The sequence below is a fragment of the Anabas testudineus genome, chromosome 8 (assembly GCF_900324465.2).
Source record: "Anabas testudineus chromosome 8, fAnaTes1.2, whole genome shotgun sequence".
NCBI classification, from domain to species: Eukaryota; Metazoa; Chordata; class Actinopteri; order Anabantiformes; family Anabantidae; genus Anabas; species Anabas testudineus.
In genome coordinates, this window is record NC_046617.1 from 2,008,562 (window position 1) to 2,031,393 (window position 22,832).

The following is a 22,832-nucleotide window of genomic DNA, read 5'->3' on the forward strand; positions in this document are numbered from 1 at the left end:
AGAAAGAGTGGAGGAAAAATCGTCAGGTCAGGAGAGAAAAGGAGATAGTGAGGTAGGAGATGGAGAGACAAACAAAGAGAAAATGGAGGAAAGAGGAGGAGAATGAGGATGCAAGTACTGTCTGGAAAAGGACACCAGCAAAGGAAACAGGTAAAGACAAACCGTATTTACTAAGAGGGAGGGCGACACAAAAGGGAAAGACAAAAAAAATGAAGAGCAAAGGTGAAAGAGAGGATGACGATGATAGAGTCACGCAGATAAGACGCCAGGGGGCAGTGTTGGGATGAGCTACAGGGCACTGAAGGATATAACAAGGTGGGGAGGTGGGGGGCAAGTACCTTTTTGCCCCTCCTTCACTAAAAGATGACGTAAGTCTGAGATTAAAGCAAAAAAAAAAAAAAAACTGCTCGTTTGGCATTCACGTCACGACAGGTTGGAGAGGAGAGGGGCATTGCGTGATGATGTCACCATGACACGTTGCTGGCTCGCTGTTGACATACACACACACACAGCCATGCCATGCTCATGTATGTAGAACTATACAAATACAGAAATTAATGCATAGAAATACACAGACTAGAGAATAGTGGTGCAGCCTATTCTTGAGAATACAGGTACAGTTTATTTGTGTGCAAGTGTGACTAGTAGTTGAGTGTTTGTACTGGTCTCCTTCCAGTTCCCAGCACATCAAAAGAAACATGAACTAAATGGAAATGCGAAACAGCTCTGCATCATCGTCATAGCAACAAGCTGATCACTGTGTAAAAGGTCAATGTGTCAGCCAAGATTGCAGCTTCTCTTGTTGATCCACCTGACACATCATATATAAAAATGTGAACACACATACATACACACATTGTACTCAGAGCGTCCACTGCACACCTGCTTGACTCTCTTTCCGTCCTCGAGGCCAGGGTGTGGTCACATGACTCATTAGAATGTGATCAAAGTGCTGAGGAAGCTGTGAGCTCACAGGCCAGATGTGGACGAGGTCGCAGGTCGAGGGAGAACGTTCCCACGGCGAGCGGGGTGGAAATGCCGGGAGGATGCGGGCTCAGGATCAAAGAATGCCTCGCTCACACGAGCTGATCACAATTCTCTTTGAAGAATCCCCCTCCAGGGGGAAAAATGAACTAAGGTCCTGATTGGCAGTGGTGGTGGTGGTGTTGGGGCCAGGGGAGGTGGGGGCTACAGTGGGGCATAAACTGACTCTGATAAGTGTATTTCATAAGGGGTTTTCATTTCACAGTGATGTCATCAGGATGTCACCGTGGTATCACAACAGGGTCACAGTGTTGATACAGTGGAGTTGCTGCAGGGTCCTGGGGGTGAGATTTAGTTGACAACAATAAAGGTACAAACAAGACGCCATCTTGCCTTACAATTAAAATTGTTGAGGATAAAAACAAAATAAAGCTAAAAACTTGTTTCTATTCTGGCCTTGAAATCAAGTAATTTACTCAAGTAGTGATTTTTATAGTTCTCACCATACATTTCAGTCTGGTGGAGAGTGAGAAAGAAGTGGAATCAAGCTTACTTGGGATAGCTGTGGCTTAATAGGTAGACCACTTACCATTTACTTTGCTGAAGAAGACCACTAGAAATGTATCTAAACATTCTTACTTAGATACTGTGGCTTTTTTTATTCCTCAACTATCAACTTCCTTCATGACAAATAAAACCAACTTCATTTTCATCTGGAGCTCCCTATTAAAAATAAAATGCTGCGTGACCACGTAGGCTACACAGCCCATTTTCAAACCTATATGCTTTTACTTTGTTTCATTTTTTATTACACAATATCTAATGTGACAACAGGGCTTAAATTTGGTGAGGACTATATTCAGAGGTGGACGGTAAATGTAGGTTTACAACACCAGTTACTAAAGCATTGTCCAACCTGATGACCCTGTAGATTTACCAGCACTTTCACTGAATTTATTATGTATTTGTATTTGGGTGTTGTTCAATAGGTAGAGTAGTTATCTGCTAATCACAGCATTGGTGGTTCGATTCCCAGCTGCCATGTCACATGCCAAAGTGTCCTTGGGCAAGATACTGAACCCCAAGTTGAACCTGGTGAGTCAGGTCAGCTGCATAGCAGCTCTGCCATCGGTGTGAGTGTGTGTGAATGGGTGAATGAAACGCAGTGTAAAGAACGGTAGAAAAGCGCTATATAAGTGAAGACCATTTACCATTTGGGTTTGCTTGTGCCTGTGATGAAATCACCAGTCAAGCCTAATTGGCCTGACACTGTAGCTTAGCCTGAGCAGATCTAAAGATGAGCCATGCTGACTATCTGCTTGTTTGGGGATAGGATAGGATTCAAGGTTAAAAATTGGCAATTTTCTTTTTGTTTTGGCATAACTGACAAATATTAGCAGGACTAGAATAGCTACAGTACGAGGGATAAGAGGGGTTAATGATTAGACTTTTGGCCAGGCTTTTAGATGTAGCTTCCACAGTAACTTAGTCTAAGCAGCTGATGTATCATTTCAAATTGTGTTTCATGTCTTGTTTGTTTAATTTGTTTAATGCTGTTTTGTCACTATGTGTATCATTTAATAATCATGTGCCGAGGTGCTACAGATGAAAATGATCTTTAAAGACACAGACAAGTACACATGTGGGTCATGCGCTTCACAGTAATACACACTGTTCAGCAGATTCATGAGTAGCGGTAACATACAGGAAGAGCAGCAGTGCACCAGAAAAGAAACAGAACAGGAAGGATATATAGTACGAACCATCTTGGTGAGTAACACTACATATGATTAATTAATAATAATAAATTAATAATATTTGCCTACAAAAAAATCTCCACTGGTCATAGCACACAAACAAGTAGTGTTAGTACTAAAGTACTAATGTTCTAAATGTTACGTGTTCCAAAAGTTCAAAGAATTAAGACTAAGAAATTCTCAAAGCTGAAAATTCTAACTTAAATGTGTTGTTACCTACGGATTGTGCAATAAACAGAGCAGTTGGTAAAGGTGGTACATGTCTGATATGTAGGGGAGTAAAAGTAAAATGCATCAACTGAAGAAATGTGCTTTATTTCTTAGCACCTCTGCCAAAAGGCAACCTCAAGCTACTAATAACTGAAAAATGCATGCACACATCATAAGCAGGCTGATAAGCTAACATTGCCCGCCTCATAAATCTGTGTTAAGCAGGATTTATACCCAGTCAGATGGTCAGATACCATCTGACCTGTATTTTATTTACTGCTCTGATTCTTACTCAGTAAATGACAGTTTGTAAATGGCTACAAGACCCAAAGACTGCAGATTTGATATTTGTACATGTCAGTCATGGGTTGGGTTGATGAAGGCTCCAGAAAATAGGATAAAGACAGAAAGCCGCCAGGTTTTTATAAATACAGTCTTATGTGTAAGACTGTTCTGTTTTAATTGGCAGAACAACAGCGACTAGAGAAAAAAATAAAAAGATAGAGCAAAAGAGAGTTAGACTGAGCGAGAGAGAGAGAGAGAGCGAGGGAGAGAAGTGGTTGAGAAGAAAAGCAAATAAACAGAAAAAAGAAAAAACATAGTTGGATTTACTGTAGACTTGCGCAATATTTGTGTGATGATAGAAAATTGTCATATTCTGCTCTCTCATTTCTTTCGTTGTGTTGCAAATCACTCTTTACAACATTCTTTTTAGCAATTTGGACTACTCTTTATGTTCTTTCGCATGGCATAATGGGAAAGACAAACAAACATGGAGGTCAGTGAACATACTGGAGAACACATAATGGAGTGACCCTGAACAAGAGAACTCCGAACAGCCAAGACATATGGAAAACGGTCTAGGGACGCATGGATTTAACTTGGGACCAGAAAAGCGGACTTTGCAAATTATAGCATGAGCAGGACCTCCTGACAGATTCAAACACCACAAACCCTTTTTTTTTTGCTTCATCATTCAGGAATTCTGTCAAACCAGCCTGTTCTCTTTCCAGGGTGTCAGATAATGATGCTTTGTCAAGTCCTACCAATATTAAAGGTCCCCCTTTGTGTCAGTATGAGACGTATAGAGAGATAGTGGACTACAATAATAACCCAGGTGGGTCAGTGTTTGACACCTAGAGCAGCGATGTATTTTATTAAGGCACACAGGGATGAGGATAGGGTGGCTGGATGGGTTTAGACATTTCCCACAGGAGACAAGTTTTAGATGTGAGTTTTATAAAGCACCGTTCCAGGACATACTTACAGTATTTTTTATTTCACTTAACCTATACTTTACTATATTTTATGTGCCCAACTCATTGGAAATGTGCATCTAGCAGAAAGTCTATGGGTGAGACGGAGCACCCAAAACACACCACATACTTTTGTCGATGTGGCAAAAGTGTTTTGCTCACAGCACACTGTGTAACAAAGAATTACAAAGTTGGAGGGAGATAACTCCCTCCACCATCCCCCACCCCCCCACTCAACTGAGTTTAACCATTACCATTATATCTTCTGTGTGTATACAATATATGAGATTTTGCAGGATTATGCTCTAGATCAGGGGTGTCCAATCCCAGTCCTTGATGGTCAGTATCCTGCTAGCTTTCTTACTATCCCTGCCCTACCCACTGCTAATTACCTGCATCAGGTGTGTTCAGCCAATCACAAGCTGGAAGTGCAGGGCTGGTTGCAAAACAAGCAGGACAGTGACCTCGAGGACTAGAATTGGACACCCCTGCTCTAGATGTACTATTTTTAACTAGTCATTCATGTTAAAGGAAATAAAAATGTTCATATGAAGTAGTAATTCATTCAAGTCAGTTAAAGATAAACATTTCTCAAATGTGTGTACCTGGCAGATTTATTTAGTAATAAAATATATTTTACTGAGGTGAAATTTGATTGTAAATTAAAAAGTGATCTCAATAATCTAGTAGAACCATAACTAAAGAGAAAGCGAGAAAGAAAAAAGTAAGAGATAGAGAGGAGTGTAAGGGGAGCAGGTGACAGGTCAGGTATAAAAGGAGTGGGGAAAATGAACGAAAGGAGGAGTAGGTAAACTCACGGACCCATTCACCTGTCAATCACACACAAACACACACACTCTCCTTCATGGTTAAGTTAACAGCACCCCACCCAATTCCAAAGCTGTGAGTCATAAACACACAACCAAGTCCACCATGGAATAACCAGGTAGCTCACAGCAAAAGAGCCCAGCTATGGCCTGGAAAACTACTGAAAACACAACAGCACTGAAAACAGCAGCAGCTCTCACACTGATGCAAATCGTGCAACAAGTGGCTCATTATGATAAATACATTTAGTCCCAAAATAAACCTGCAATAAACTGCAGGGTGCTGTACGGACACAGCATCTGTATAACGTGTGCAACCACACACAGTATGTACATATATACATACCTAGGTATATATACACACACACACAAACAAGCTGTCCATCCCTGTTTCATATCCAGCTCTTGATTACTGATTGGTTGACTGGAAACTAACTGACCAATCAGGTTGGAGTTGATGAGAACAGACGCTGAAGGTTTGCATAGAAGTTCCTGTGTTTGAACTGTGGAGGGCAGTGCAGCGTGACAGACAGTAGAAGGGTGTGTGTGTGTGTGGGTGGGTGGTTGGGCTGTGGGGTGGGGTGTGGGCATAAGTCTTCCATTGCCACTGGTGGGATTTTTGGAGGAATCTATCTATCTCATTTTTCTGTCTTGTGAGAAAGAACAGATCAGGATACAATTTATGGATTCTGATCACACACACACACACACACACACACACACACACACAACCACACACACACACACACACACACACACACACACACACACACACACACACACACACACACACACACAGCTGACCACTAGAGGCAGTGTGGTCTAGCATTATCAGTACATCTCCACCTGAAATAAGGACCCCTCTGGCAGTGGTAAGATGATACATGGAACAGGAAAGAATGATGTTGCTATTGTGCTCTATTATCATGCCATCGTTTTTTTTTTTCCCTCCCTTATATTTTCCATGTGAACTACTGTATAGTATCCAACCTGTAGGCCAGAACGTTTAGTCAAATATAACAATTCAACATATAAGTCTCCAGCTGAATGATATGCAGCGTCATCACTTCATTTTAAGGTTTCATGAGCCGAGAAAAAGCTTGACTCATTGTTGATTTGTATTTTGCATTAGTGGATCAGGAGCTGGCTCTCGCACTGACATGTGTCACTGTAAATCTACCTCAATTATGTGAACCGTGCAAGAAAGTGTTGCTTTTTTTTGTCACACAAAACCCACTGTTATTCAGGCTCTTTCCCGCATTTTGCCAAGTGGATCACTCATGGAGAATTGGAAATGTAACTTTGAGCTAATTTAAGGCTTAGTTCAGCTAAATCAATTTTTTGGCAGATTTCTAGTGTTTTTAGTATATTTAAAACATGCCGCTCTTGCTGCACTGTAGACAGTGTTCATTGGAAGGATGTTTATTCCAATAGTAGGCTAGTAAGGTTGTACTTTTAGGAAAGCATACATTGTTTATATATAACTTATTACTTACCTAATAATTAACACATTTATTTAATATAGCAAAGGCTAAATACAGTTTTACAAACTGTGATATTCATAAAAACTAATTGTAACTGCAACTAGCTAAAAACAATAAAGCAATATATTATAGTGGTGCAAATGTCAGCATGACTGACACAAATAATAAACTAATTACTTCCTAATTGTCATTTATTTGTCATTTCAGTCGGAAATTGAGTCAGTTTTTTTAGTGCTAAAAGGTTTTAATTCTGTTCCAATGACAAACCAACTACCCACCACCTTAAGACTGGCTTTGGGAGCACCAGGGGGCATGTGCCACCCCTGACCAGGCCTCTAGCCCTGCCCCTGGTAGTGACAGTATATCAAGTGATAGTGATAATTCTCTGTGGGTCTAAATCCATATCACATTAAATGTATTTATTTGATTAGCGTATGTTATATCCATATTGTATATGAATTTTGTGTTTGGTTCAGTGTGATGTTATTTAGCTCTACATTATCAATGCTTATTTTTTTCTAATCCGGAACCTGGATCAGAACCCAGTCATTAGGTGGCCTCACACACATGATGATGACATGATTTCACGAGGACGATCAGGGTCAGGAGTGTGTGAACAAGTGATACCGTTATAACATCAAGGGTTTTTTTTACAGCCACTGGCTGTGCTTTTCTTTGATTAGATATCCTCAGTGTTTGTCTGGATACTATTGCCAAGGAAGCTGCATTTTACACCTGGTCGCCAACACTCACTGACACACTGACATTGTAAGCTGCCAGGGAAAACACACACACAAGTACAGGGTCTCTAAGTCTTAGTTAAACACTCTAATGTGGAATCATCTCTCCCTCTCTCTCCTACACAAACACACACAAACGGTTGGAGCCAAATATTACTTCATGCTAAGTATTTTCAAATCAGGTGATGACAGAAAGGGAGCGAGAGAAAGACACACATGCAGCCGTTGTGGTTTCGGGTTGAGCTGTGGTGTGAGTGTGGGGTTAACGAGCTCTTATAACCTCGTTATCACACCGATGATAGACACAGAAAGAGAGAGAGAATGAAAAGTTACCAGAGGGAGAGAGAGAGGGGGATGAAAGACAGAAAATGGGTGTGATCATTTGCTTTTCTTTTCAAGAGGCAGTTAAAAAAATATTCCTAAGTGTGTGTGTGCATATTAATAGTCATGCTCAAATCCAAACCAAACAAGACGATATTATCTTTCTGTCTGTCTTCACCTGCACACCCACTGTGTCTCTTTTTACTGTAGTTACTGGATGTCTGCTGTGTATTTGAAAAGTTCTGTTGTCTCAATGTTTCGCTGCTTTCAAGCTTTGGTCATATCTATAGAACCTTATTAAAGGGGCTCTGTTGAGTTTTCATGTAAGCAAACAAAAGTTATGGTTGCATTTTATAGGACTCACCAAAATTATGTATATGTTTGAGGTCTAAAAAACATTAATTCAATATTTCATGGGCTTAAAAGCATGTTTTCTCTGTAATTAGTACCAAATGAGAGAGAAAACAATGTGGTTCTGTTCTAAGTCCAGAGGCCCTGAAATTTTTTCCCCCAATTTAATTAAAAACTGGTTTGGGGAAAGGTTCCACTAGAGCATATTATAAAACAGTATGATTGGCCTTGTGGTCTCGGCACTAGCTGTTCTTGAGATCTCTGCTGTATGAACAAAACAAGTGAGAAAAGCGCTTTGGTTCCATAGTCTGGTAATGGAGGTAACAAAGCATCCTATGGCTAAAAGAGTTGGCTCTTCTGCAAATATGGAAGATGAGACAAAATAACACTCATCACACACAGATGATGTCAGTGTTTTGCAGAAAAAAAAAAGTTGACCCTGGATTCAGCTAAATACAGAGATCTATTGAAGAAAACCTGCTCCAGAGTGCAAGAGACCTGAGAACTGAGGCAACAGTTCAGTTTTCAGCACACCCTGCAGCAAGCAGCCAAGACCACGCACAAGCCTCTGACTGTCCTTCAAAGTCCAGATTTAAACCCCATCATCTCCACATCTGTGGAGAGACCTGAAGATGGAAATCACAGTTTCCCATCCAATCTGATGGAAACTAAGAGGATCTGTCAGAAGATTAAGATAAAGTGTCCGAATCTGAATGTGGGAAACTTATAGAAACTGAGAAACTCACACAGGCAGGCACAAAGTTTTAATACCTGGCAAATTTCGTCTGAATATATTTATAAATGAAAGATCATTCCTATTAAATCTACAAAAACTTGAATTCATTTTCCCACTTTGTTACGGTGGATTACAAAGTTTAAACTGATTGGCAAAAGTGGCAATTATGTTTATTTTAGAACAACCAATGGACTTGTTCAAGTCAAAATTAGTCTAAAGGGACACTTGCCAACCTATCTTAAAGTTTATGTCCATGATTAAGCACATAGACAAATATGGCAACAGATGTAACCCCAGAATAAGACATAAAAATAAAACAATGAATGGTTGTAATAGAAATGACTGCAGATGTAAGTGTAGTTGCAGTAGCTGAGGACAGAGTAATTATAAGTGGCAGAAGTAACGCTGCGTTGGGATTGGCTATAGCAGTACTAGCGTCAGTAGTAAACAACTGATGTTCAGTCCAGGTTTGTGAAAGAGTGGCTGCTATTAGCACAGTCAGCCAACGGGGGGCAGTGCAGTGTGTAAGGTTGTTAGACTGTGTGTGTGTGTGTGTGTGTCAACCAATGTGTAGTATTTTGCAATCTCACATATCTTTGCTTTATGGGGAATTAATGTAATCCAAACTACAATGCTGGTGACGCACATACACATGCACACACACACACACACACACACCAGTGCATTTTTTACAAATAGTGCCACAGCTACACCTACTACTAGGGGGATTAATGGAACCAGTTTTGTTAATGTTATGAAATGAATAACACTACTTGTATTTAATCCCCCTTCCTCTGCAGTAACACAGCAGTAACACTGACACTATGTAGTGTAATAATACTTGTGTGATGTACTTTATGGAGGGAAATTGAGTTTAGCTCAGTTTGACTAACCTTCTGATTGAAAACTTATGGTGCAGGCTAACAGTGACTGATGCACCACACACACACACAAACACACACACAATGCTGGGATGGTGAACTGTGTGTGTTTGGCAAGAGTCCAAAGAGGTACTGACAGATCTGTTCAGCAAAACCTCCCCTGTTCACAGCCTCCACACACACACACACACACCTCCTCCCTCTCTTCACACTCTGTGTGACCCTGACATCAGCCCCACACTCTCTCCATCACTGTGTTGCCATGGAAGTGGGCCCTAGGGTATGGCTGTGCAGTAAAGTTGTGTGAAGTGTTGGAGAATGTGGGTGATAAGAACCGTCGCTTACTCTTTCTTTCTTTCTTTCTTTCTTTTCTTTCTTTCTTTCTTTCTTTCATGATCTATTTGAAAACAGTTTTTGAAACAATAGGTTACAGTGTAGCACACATATGTTTGTGAATTTTACATCAATGCATTAAATACATTATTTATCATATTTATCACATTAAACTTGTTTATTTCATCAAGACGACATATGAGAAACACAAAATATGTTTCTATGTGAAACATCCAGAGAGAAATATTAAACCCTGCATGCTGTAGCTAGCTGTCCTCTGATAGTTGCAGTTAGTTATCATGATAGGAGCTAAGGGTCAGTGTGTGTGTGACAGAGAAAAGAAGATAGCTCTTGACTTTTCTGAGTGCTGTCTCTGAGTAGGAGGCTTAGCACCTCACACACGACCCCAGTCCTGGTCCCAGCTGAGTGCCCAGCCCCCAGCCCCCTCCTGCAGTACAGTGTCAGTAGCAGCAGGGGGAAACCTTTACTGTGTCTGATTTAGAGTACCTGTTACAGATATTAATATTATTATTGTTCTGTTATATTCAGTGTTATTTATATAAAAAAAAGAATTTATACTAACTGGGACAGGTGACAAACCATAAGCTATCAATTTGAGGCCAAGGTTTTTTAAAATCAAACCATTTTGGTTAGACAAATGTCCCACATTGTAAATAATCAAAATAGAATGAATATTCACGTAATACAAATTGCTATTTACACAACTGAAGCCTGAGATTATTAGTCTTTCAGTCACCTTGTGGAAAATAAACACACATTATAAAAAACAGACAAATATTAACACAATCAAGGTGTACATATCTAAGTACACATTGTGCATATATATATTCAAACGCTATTGCATTGACTACATGCATCATATACTGTACTGTATACACAACACTTGGTATCAGGCAAACAGACTTACACAATTTCCTTTGAGGTTAGGGCAGTGACCTAGATCTATCTATCTATCTATCTATCTATCTATCTATCTATCTATCTATCTATCTGTCTATCTATCTATCTATCTATCTATCTATCTATCTATCTATCTATCTATCTATCTATCTATCTGTCTATCTATCTATCTGTCTATCTATCTATCTATCTATCTATCTATCTATCTATCTATCTATCTATCTATCTCGCTATCTATCTATCTATCTGTCTATCTATCTATCTGTCTATCTATCTATCTATCTATCTATCTGTCTATCTGTCTGTCTGTCTATCTATCTATCTATCTATCTATCTATCTGTCTGTCTGTCTGTCTATCTATCTATCTATCTATCTATCTATCTATCTATCTATCTATCTATCTATCTATCTATCTATCTGTCTATCTATCTATCTATCTATCTATCTATCTATCTGTCTATCTCCTCATTTCTCTCTTCCTGTTGCTGTAACTGGCTGGTTGTCATGGATACAATCCTGGCCAGAGTCAGGACCTGATAGAATCTCCCTGTAAATGCAGATTGGGGTTCAAGGGAATGGGTGATGTGTTTTTAGTTGCTATGGCAACAGAGAAGTCAGCACCGTCCCTCCTCACGGTCTCCATATTATAATATCTATCTCCTCATTTCTTCTTCCAGCATGTCAGTAGAAAGACGTTGCTGTTTACTATTTGTCTGCTTATTGTAGGTTTGAATAACAGAGGATATAGATTAATGTTCTACAAACTGTATCTGTGGTATTAGAAAAATCAATACTTGATCTGTACTAGCAGACACACTAAGGAAACTGATGTATTCACTGACTGATTAAAAGGTAGGTGATCAGTTGAGTCAGCAATGGCAGAAATATCTTAATAACATAGAATATACATATAACCCAATACAACTTCTTCTCAATGGGATCAAACTACCCCAAGTTGCAAGTCAGCCGTGCTGTGGGGAACTGATGAACCCTTGCATTATAGCTTTTCTGTTCGATTTAATGAGATGGGCGCATCTTTCTGATCATGAGACAGGTGTTGATACAGTGTGGTGTAAACTAAACACTGTGATTTACATTAGATTTTCATGTTTTTGTGTCATGTTTCCTTTTGCATGCTCTACCCAGGGACTGATCCTCATCAAAACAAAACAGACTGAGAACACATCTCACATGGACAATCTCCTGTTTTCTGCTGCATGTGTAAAAGAGCAACTCTGGACAATAACCATACCTGATCCTCCATACACAATTTATATGTATAAAGGGCTTGGGATGTCCCTAATAGATGTTTATAGTGGCTCTTTTTCACTTATGTCTCAGTATTCCATATCATACACATATGCATAATAACAGAGACCTGGAGATGACATACCACCTGTAAACAAATTGTCATTTGTTTTACTGTAAATTGAAAATAATCATCATTAATTACACATGTGCTTCTGCTGTTTTGCTGGCTTCAAGTGAAAATGACCATCTTTTAAACGGCCAATCACTGACTTGAGTGGCACTCATGTCATTCTCCTGTCAGAGTACGAGGGTTTGAAACTCAGGCTTTGACATTTTGGTTGAATTACTGGTCAACTTCACTGGGGATATTTGGCAGAAATCACCTTCCTTTTTCCAAAGCTGTCAACTCTTTGGCACTGTCACCTTATCCCACCATTGATCCAGACTGAAATAATTATCCACAGCACTATAACACACACACACACACACACACACACACACACACACACACACACACACACACACACACACACACACACACACACACACACACACACACACACACACAGATATTAGCATGTAAATTAAGCTCCATTCAAGCGCGATTCACCAACCTTCTTCTTTCATTTGACCACATATCAATCCAAACTCCCCCCAAACACACACATGCACACACAGACACAAACAATGTGATGGCCTCTCAGGCTCAGTGTTAATTGTGTGTGTGAATGTATTAACATTGGATCATCTCTCCCCTTCCTCATGTGACTTCATTCACCTCCATCCTCACTCCTACCATAAGACAGTAGAAGAGAGAGTGATAGATTGTTTGTGTGTTAAAACTAGAATATCTTAACATACCTTCTTCTACAGAGCAGAACAACTCTCACAACTGACTGGAAAATGTCCAGATCCTCAGCCACTCTACAACAGTTCAATAAACCAATCAATCCGGCCCTAAACCTTTTATCACATATCTATTTGGATTGAAGGAAAACCTCCTGTTCTGAGCTACTATTCTCCCATGAACAGAGAAATGCTGCACAATACTGCATACTACAGTATACGGGCGCTCATAATGTTAAGTAATCTGTTGTAGACAAAATAGTTCAACACAATAAAATATCATACATAATAGATGCAAAATCAACTTACTTCACAAACATGTTTATTAACATTTTTTTAAACAGCACAACAGTGTTTCTTTGACTTTAACATGCCCAAACCCAACCACACACTGAAATCTGGAGTTAACCTCAGGTCTCAGGTACACCAGCCCTGCACATAACATGCCCTTCATCCACCCTAACCAACTCCTGGAGCCTTGCTTTCTATAAATAAATGTTGCACTTCATTCATTCAAAAGATTGCATTGAAACATCATGATAATATGATTACATTCAATAAAGAAATGGAATTGCATTTGTACCTTAGCTGCTTAAGAATGTACCAAGAACAACAAAAATTTTCTTCTCTGGTTTAGCAGTAGAACTACAACTCTAGGTGGTGTTTGTACTACTCGTCGTATTCGGCTACTTGTCAAGGTGTCCTTGGACAAGGCACCGTAACCCCATGGTAGTGCTAATATGTGTCTGGCAGTTGTCCAATCACAATTTCCCCAAGGGAATCATAAAGTGTGCCAGTATTATTAACTGTATGTGAACACTGTCCACCTGGCAGGTAACTGCGACTAGTATGTATAATCAGTAGTCCTAAAGGTGATGGAGGCCGTCAGTGGCTGAAGGTTTCGGTCAGTTTACCAAGTGAAATTAGAGTTAGCACTTAAATGAACTGTCACTTTGGATTACTCAGCAGGAGTAGCTGCTGCACACACACACTCCCGCTCCCTATACTCTCCCTGTTCCCTCTGTGACATCTTCTTCCATTTGCAATCATCTTCCACGTCTTCTTTGTCTACCTTCTTATCTTCCTCCCAAACCTCTCTGAACTTGTTTCTGTTCCTTCCGAACCCTCCTCCACTTCTCCTCACAAACTATCTCTTCCCTCTTTGCATATGCAAATAGAATTGTGTCTTCTTTTTCATCCACACCTCTTCTTGCATCGCATTAGCTCATCTTTGTCCTCGCTTTTTTTTTAGCTTGTGTATTTGTGTGTGTGTGTGTGTGTGTTTGTGTGTGCGTGTGTGATTGACATGGGAACTCTGCTATAAAGACCAAAAGTCCCTCACTGCAAATGAGATTCTCTGTCCTGTTGGCATTTAATTACCCACAACAAAGTACACACACATATTAAAGTAACTAAAGGTCAGAATTTTTTACAGTGACCCTCACTATTTCTTCATTGCTCCTGTAAAACTGTCTCACAAGCACGCACACACATGCACACAGAAAAGAAAAGCGAGAGAGAGCAAACAAGAAACTGCCTGACAGATGTTCCTGCAGTGTGCACTTACGTGCGTATGTGTGCATGTATGTGTGTCTGTGAGAGGGAGACAGAGGGGAAGGCAAATGAAACTGGACTGACCACCTGCTCACTAACACACAGAGATGTTTCCTAAACCTGAAAACGTCATTCACATTGCTGATTTTGAAAGACTGGTAAACACACACACACACACACACACACACACACACACACACACACACACAAAGAGTTGTCACACTCTGTGGGGGTGTCCCTGCCTGTGTGTGTATGTCCCTTCACCTGTCAATATGAAGGTTATTGATGAGACAGCACAGCAATAGACATAAGGGACAGAGAGACTCCTCTCCTTTACACACACACACACACACACACACACACACACACACACACACACACACACACACACACACACACACACACACACAAACACACACACATTCTGGCTCAGCAGTATTGTTTCTCTGGAATGAACTTTCAGCCTGTCCAGTGTTGGCATTTAGTTTCATTTGTAACAACAGCTGAAATTTGGTGGGAGCTTCAGAGATTTAGAAAATCTCTGCTTCACGAGACCCAGAATCAACTGAAACCAGATGCTGGTAATGCTCTGTCTTATCTACAAAGCGTTACAATGAAACGGACTTATGAAGCAAATAACAACAACAGCATGGGTTCAGATTGGACAATGTGTTAACTGGGAAGAGGTAACTGTGAGGATACACAGGAATATTAACGCACAAACAGCACTTCAGAGTGAACTCCACTGAAGAGTTTATGTGAGAAGAGAATATGTGCTATGCAAACCATAGCACATAATCACTATCGCTGCTCTGCTTGTGGGATGTCTCATGTGGCTAAGCAACCACTCCAGGTTTAAGTCCCCCAAACCAACACGAAGAGTCAAAAACAAACATCAAACAAAGACCAGCCTCAACTGTTGTCTCTCATGTTTGTTCTAGCCCAGGTGACGTTTCAGCCCCTGTGCACATCTTCCTGATACCTTCTCCCCTTTCATGTTGGCAGTAAAGTCAGAATCTGTGGCTGTCTATAAAGAGAGAGAGGAGATAAATGCCATTTATTTTTCAGTTATTTGCATGCAGACAATAAATTGTCACACCCCCTTAAATTGGTGCCTTCTACATTATTAAATATAGGAATGACACTAGATTCCTGTAAGTTGTAGATGGGCCTATCTTACTGTGAATCAAAACACAAAACAAATTCTAGCAGCTCTGTAAGACTGCAGCGAGTAATGCTCATACGCTTCCGAAAGCAACGCTCACATGTTGATGTTTAGTGAACTATGTGCACCTTTGCCATAGTCGTACTACGTCCATCATGTATGTTTTTCTCTGATGGGCTAATACAAACTCCTCACTCTGCTTCAGCTTTGCATTTTAGGATGTGATGCTCATGACGCTTTGTCTCTTTCGTTCTCCTCCTGCTGGTGTTCATCTGTTTGTGCCAGACAGTCTTGTCTTTCACAGCAAGCAGCATCTGGTTTATAACTCAGACACACACACACACACACACACACACACTACTGCTACTAAAGCCTGATGTGTGTTGATGGCACACACACACACAGACACACATTTTTGTATGACAGTTATTGTGAGGACACTCACATTTACATTTAGTCATTTATCCAAAGCGACTTACAGTGAGATACAAGGCACAAAGGCAGGCGGAGTAAGACCCTTACGCCCCATCTAGCTGTTGACTCATTGACATAATGCACTCCCTAGCCCCCTACTGTCATGTAGAACATGTTAATCTACTCTGCATCAATTTTTAATATATCACATGTACTCCCTTACCATAACCCTAACCTAAATCCTAATCCTAAAACCTAGTCTTAACCCCGAAAACCCTTCTTATTGTGAGGACCAGCTAAAATGTCCTCGCTAAAATGTTTTAAAGGTTAAAAATTCATGCTGGTCCTCACGATACACATTAGGACACACACACACACACACACACACACACACACACACACACACACACACATTCGTACACACAAAAGCGTTAATCGGGTCAAAAGCTTCCAGCTGACTGGTACACAGGAAGTCAAATGAATTCACACACTCATCCGTCTTACACACACACACACAGCCGCTTTTTACACGGACAATGCTCCTTCACAAACCATACACACCCAGTGAAGTTTCTTTCACATGCACTGTTACTGCTGGTAGAACATGTGCCAAAGCATCTGCCTTTCTCTTTGTGTACAAGCCAATAACCTGAAACCAGGAAGGAACACCCGGTTTCCTCACTGCTCATTGGTCACCAGAGTAGAATAAACAATGAACTGCTGAAGCAGAACACAACTTGTAATGAATCAGTCAGTATGAGGTAAAGATGCAATATGTCTGAAAAGTCTTTCACGACACCACATACAGAAACAGACAATCTCACAGTGATGCTAACTGTATGTTGCACCTTTCACACAGTTTAACATGTTGGTCTTATGTGTTAATAAATGCCCGAGTCACTTTTTGGTGAAACTCAAAATGGTCTGAGAAGTTTGTGGTGCAGAGCAGCAGAATCAATCACAGACAAGAGGCCATCGAAAACATACTATATTGTTACATTTCTGCTCTCAGCTCAAGTCTGGCAACACACTGCTAGGTAGTTTGATGCATACTGAGAGCTTTACACTAACAGGGTTTACTGCACAGTTTCAGTTTAATGTTGAGCTCAGTCATTCAGCCTCAGCTGTCTAATACTCACAGGATTTAACAGTGATTGGAACTTATCAGATGGTCCCAACCAAATACACACTTCATTTACGATAAGTGGTTTTTGAGCTTTAAGAAATCTCAATGAGAAGCTGAGTGATGCTAAAATAAACACGTTAATCCCTATTTGAAATTATTCTAAATGTGTTTGTTTGCTTGCTGTTGTTTGGTTCATCTTATGTTGCCAACAATCATAGTGTCACATTTATTTCCATGTTTGCCACTGATATAGAAATAGTCAGCGGCATATGGCTACAAAGTGCTAATAGGAAGCTGTATAAGATCGAAACTATAATAATTAATATTGTCTTGTGCCAAGATGAACATCATCCTCATCACTTAGTCACTTATTAACATTTACATTCTACCATTAAACAACAAGTGAATGTATGAAGATGTTAAAAGATAGCTAGTCTGTGTAGCTCGTCTACTGTATTAAGGACGTATTCAAAAACAGACACAGAGGGGATATTTAAAACAGCAAAGACTCGAGCACACCAATGAATTTGATGCTTTTAATGCTGATATGTAAGGGTTTGCCTCGTGCATTTGTTCTTTTTAACTCTGATGAGGACACAGGTTGGAAATGTTAATTGGATTTGTTTGCACAATTAACAGCAACAAATGTGTGCGCTGCAGGCTTTTCTCTTTTAATGTTTGCTGACCTCAGTCTGTGAAGAACCTGCAAAACAGCAGCTGGAAAGGTGGGGTTGTTTTTATCAATTTCTCTAGTGACAGGACGTTGATCCATAATACTATTCATCAGCACATCTATTGTAATAAAAATCTACCCGGCAAAATGTAACTCATGCTGCAATATAAATGTAATGAAATAACAGTACAATAAGCTCCTCTGAATTGTAAAGTACAAGTACCGGTAGTCATTTTGGGGACTACACTTACATTTGGTATACAGATACTATACATTAGTGCTGTACCTGTACAGTAAATGTATTTAAGGCATATTTTTCAATTTGGACATCTGTGGAAATTTCTGTAAGTTTCATAATTGTTACAGCTTCTATCTTCTGAAAAACCACTGACTTTGAATCCCAGTGCTTCTCACCTCTGGCTAACAAACAGAATGGACTCACTGTTTGGAGTGAACAGGGTTGTCAGTTTGACCGCATGGCACTGTGTGGGAGTACAACAGCCTGCTGTGTGAGTAAGCCTCAGGCAGACAGCAGGAATGTGTCAGCTCCGTGATAAATGAAGCTGAGGTGGCAAAGCCCTGTGGATGAGCTGCGCTATGGGTCTCACCTGCACTGTGGGGCTCACCTGCCTCCGAGCAAAATTTGAACTCCAGCGTGATTTTTGTGTCTTGCTGCTGGGGCTGTCCGGCTTTAACGAGGAGGATGGATGCTGTGGAGCTGTAGAGAGGGAATGTTTCCTCTGGAAGCCAACATAAAGCGATGAATGGGTCACTGTGAAACATTTGTGTTATTTTCTTCGAGCAGCTACTGTGGCAGCTACTCAACTGTCATGTCCGAAATGATAAAGCTACGGCATGTAACATGACTGCCTGCTTTTACAGTACTTTCAAGTGATCTTCGTCAGGACTTAACCAACCACCAAGTGAATCCAACCAACCAACTATGATTCTCTAACAACACATCTGAGCAAACTGTAAAATGGTAATGTAAATACTAAGTAAGTGGAACTGATCAAAAACATGGATTGATAAAACTCAAGCTATAGCTACAATCTAAATAAATGGGGTGAGGGCGTAAGGGAAGTAAAAGGTTGATTTATAAGATGATGAATCACTGAAAAAATAGCTCACTGTGCCTTATTGTCCAATAACAACACATTTCTGTGCCACGCTGCTGCATTGTGTTCCATGTTCTCTTATAACCACAAACACCCACGCTGTCATTTATTTGAACTCAAATCCAGTACACTGTTCTGACTGTCCAAAACAGCCTCATACATTTGGCAGTTCTATCCACCAAATGTGGATCAATCCACTGCTGAAAATAGTCCCCAACAAATGCACAACATTTGTTAACCCTTATATTATGTTAAGGGTCAATTTAACCCATTTCAGTTTTTTTGTTGACCAAAGTACTGTTTATCCTTTTTTTATCTTCATGAAATCTTATGACTTTTCCTCATCTGGGGTCATTAAATGGTTTGTAAAAGATGGACACTCTGATGTGTCCTGGAATGTCTGTGCGGAGTTTGTATACAAAGATGATGTTGTGGGTCATTTTGACCCGGACACTTTTTATGTGGGTAAAAAGTTGGTCAGATCCAAAATTAACATGTCTCTCTGATGTACTTAGTTTTAAATAGCCTCTGAATAAACATTCAGACCCACAGACCCAGGTGTGTGTACAGGACAAGCTTTCTTGCCTTTGTCCTTGTCACTGTTCTCATGTCATCTCTTTGAGAAGCAGACCAAAAATTAGCTCCAGAAGGTTTAAAGCTGAAGAAGTTTTATCACTGATTTTTAACTGGGATAGTGAAGAAGAAGAGATTTCAGAGACAGAGGACTGATCAGACCCAGAGGACAATGTTATTGATGATCCTGACTGCCAATTTTCCTACTATGAGGAGGATTCAGAGGAGGAGTCTGCTGCCGTCTCTACATTAGACGAAAACCAAGGACTGCAGCAAACATCATCCACAGAGGGGATATGAACATCTAAAGATGGCAATATAAAATGGTCAACATCACCACACCTAAGCCGAGGCAGACTGGCATCTTCCAATGTCATCAAAATGACTCCTGGTACTACAAGATTTGCAGTCACACAAGTTGATGATATTCAATCCGCGTTTAGCTCTTCATATCCCCACCAATAGAGAATACTTGCCATGAGTAACTTGGAGGAAAGGCGTGTATTTCAAGAGAAATGGAAGCCAATGGATCAGAGTGACTTGCATGCTTATTTTGGAATTCTAGTATTAGCTGGAGTATACAGGTCAAAGAATGGAAGGCCAATATTTTTCAATTACAATTATATAATTGAAAAAGTCAAGTTCGTGCCATCCATCCAATCTGCAATAGATCCAGTGGATACAGGTGTACAGAAACGGAAGAGATGCCAGGTCTGTCCCTCCGGAAAGGACAGTAAAACAAGAACATCTTGTGTGAAATGCAAGAATTACATCTGCAGAAAGCACGCAGTTACATTATGTCCATCATGTGGACAACATTGACAATGTTGAACACTAAAAATCTAAAACTAAACTAAATAGTTTCAAAAACAAATTTCAAACAATATCACATTTGGTTGTATGTCAGTTTTTAAAATGTTGATCCAGTTGTTTAAACCCAGTTTTTTGACAGTTCGGAGTGGATTTACACAGTGTGGGTCAAAATTACCCGCAACATAACCTATGTGATTTTTTTTCAACATAATATAAGGGTTAAAAACTACAATGCCCAGTTTTTTCCAGATGTACAGTACAGCATGTGATTCCCACATAGCGATAAATGAGAGAATGATTACTTTGATAATAAGAACACCAGCAAAATAGCAAAACCATTTTTATTACACACACACATAGACACACACACCTCTGCACCCCCCCCCCCCCCCTCCTCTAACCCACATGATGGTGCTGACAAGCTGACCTCTCTTTCTTTTTCCTTCTCTGTTCTCAGATTTCCCACCATGCCGTGTTGCAGACAAGATGCGGCGTCACCTCTGCTTGTCCTCCCTTCAACCTCTAACACTCTGACCTTTACACACACACACACACAATACAGTCATGCAACCCTGTAGCTCACTGTTTGTCAGCCTCCTGCCCACTGTGTGTGTGTGTGTGTGTATGTGCCCACATCCTTGTTAGGTCTGTTGATTAGTTTGCCTCTACTATTAGATATTTTCCCTCCAATGGTATTTTTAAAAGGTCATCTCGATGGTATCACTCACAGTTTTTATTGTTTTTTCCATGCAGTATACTGCACCTGTTATTTTATGTGTGTTATCGAAATAATTGTTAGTCTTAACTTATTTAATTTAATAATTATGTTGGCATTGTTATCTGTATTGTAATTGTCATCTCTCCTTCCATCAGTTATCTTAACCATTTTTCCTTTTAAGGGTTGCAAGGGGGCTGGAGCCAAAACCAGCTGTCACTGGCTGAGAGGCAGGGTACAGCCTGCACAGGTCACCAGTCTATCACAGGGCTGACACACAGGGACATTCACAATCTCATTCACACCTATGGGCAATTTAGATTCACCAATTAACACAACTGCATGTCTTTGGATTTAAATTTTTAATATTTGATATGCGCGTCAGCACTTGGATTGGTTCTTAGCAATAGCCACATTAGCTTTTGTGGTTTCAGGCAACTTTATTTTATGCTTATTTTGAAAGGAGCAGTGCATTTTGGAGAAGTACCACTCCCATTTTTTCATGGCACAGTTTTCCTTTTCTGAATAAAGGAAAAAATATTCCACAAAAATCCAATTCCAGTTCCAATCCAAATACAATTTCACAATATAGGTGATACAGCAAGTGCTCCTGTTTTTAACTTCTTTGTGGTTTACCTTTTTCTGTCATTTGATATATGGTTTTCATTTTGAAGCATACTTTAAAAAGTATGAGCATTTATTTTTCTAATTTACAAAAGCATCTTTGATATTGCACCCCAGGGCCACTGTGCACAATACTGAAAAGCTATTGTTGAAGTACTGATACATTTTATTAGGAAATGAGCGTGTTTGTAAATTGACAGCTGAATTAAATTCTGCAGGATGCTTGTTTGTCATTCTGCCGTGAATGACTGCAGTGTCATACATTTTGAAAAAATTACTATATATTAAAACTGTCTCAGCCGTCAGCAGACTGTAACATGGTGAGAACTTATAATCTGCATGAAACACTGAAATTAGAGGCTTGTGGATCTGCTGGACACACGAACATACACACACACTGCAGGATACGTGCTGGGTCAGGTGCTGCAGAGAGAAATGTCAAGAATCTCTTGGCCCAACCTCACAGTGACCTCAATGAAACCAGACCCCCAGGGGCTAGGCTATCTCTGTCCACACACACACACACACACACACATAGATGAAAGGTGGTGGTGATGCTTTCAGGACACGGTGTCAGGTCAACCTGTGAAAGAGGACAGACAGGGTGAGAAAATCCTCCATCGCATGTATGGAACTGTTTTTTACATAATGAACATCATCATTTATGTACCATTATTAAACTTTATGTGACTGTTCTGGAAGAACAACTTCACATATTCCATACTTGGCACAGGAGACTCAGTATTCATTCTCTCTTGTCTGTTTTCTGTTTATTTTAGTGGCAGTATGTTGCCTTAACATACTTAAAACTTAAACCTTCAACCCCGTCTTCTACAAGTTATGTTAATATGCTACCTTGCTAACTATGTTTTTGTGGGTAACATTCACTGCCTAGAGTATGTCAACACCAAAAGGTTTCAATTATGAAGTGATACTAAACCAAATCACAAAAAAATGCCATCATCACGGGTCATTGAAGATGCTATATATGTATGTATAAATCAACTAAACTGCATAAACTACTGTACCACAGAAAACAGTTCATTTATTGAGCTTGTGCTTGTGTTTGTGCATATTGTAAAATGTATGGAAAGATAAATTCCCGTGGTAAAGAGGTATACGTTCATCATTGGAAACCTGCCTTGCCATATCTTGTTA

At 40.0% G+C, this 22,832-nt stretch overlaps 1 protein-coding gene across 1 annotated transcript in view; it reads right to left on the reverse strand.

Annotated features, from left to right (window-relative positions):
* The window catches only part of cbx1a (chromobox homolog 1a (HP1 beta homolog Drosophila)), a 103,596-nt gene extending 84,982 nt beyond the window's left edge, over positions 1 to 18,614 (reverse strand). Inside the window, exon 1 of the mRNA XM_026352284.1 lies at positions 18,440 to 18,614. Coding sequence (XP_026208069.1) covers positions 18,440 to 18,614 — 175 coding nt within the window. The remainder of the gene's footprint in view (positions 1 to 18,439) is intronic.
* Between the last annotated feature and the right edge of the window lie 4,218 nt (positions 18,615 to 22,832).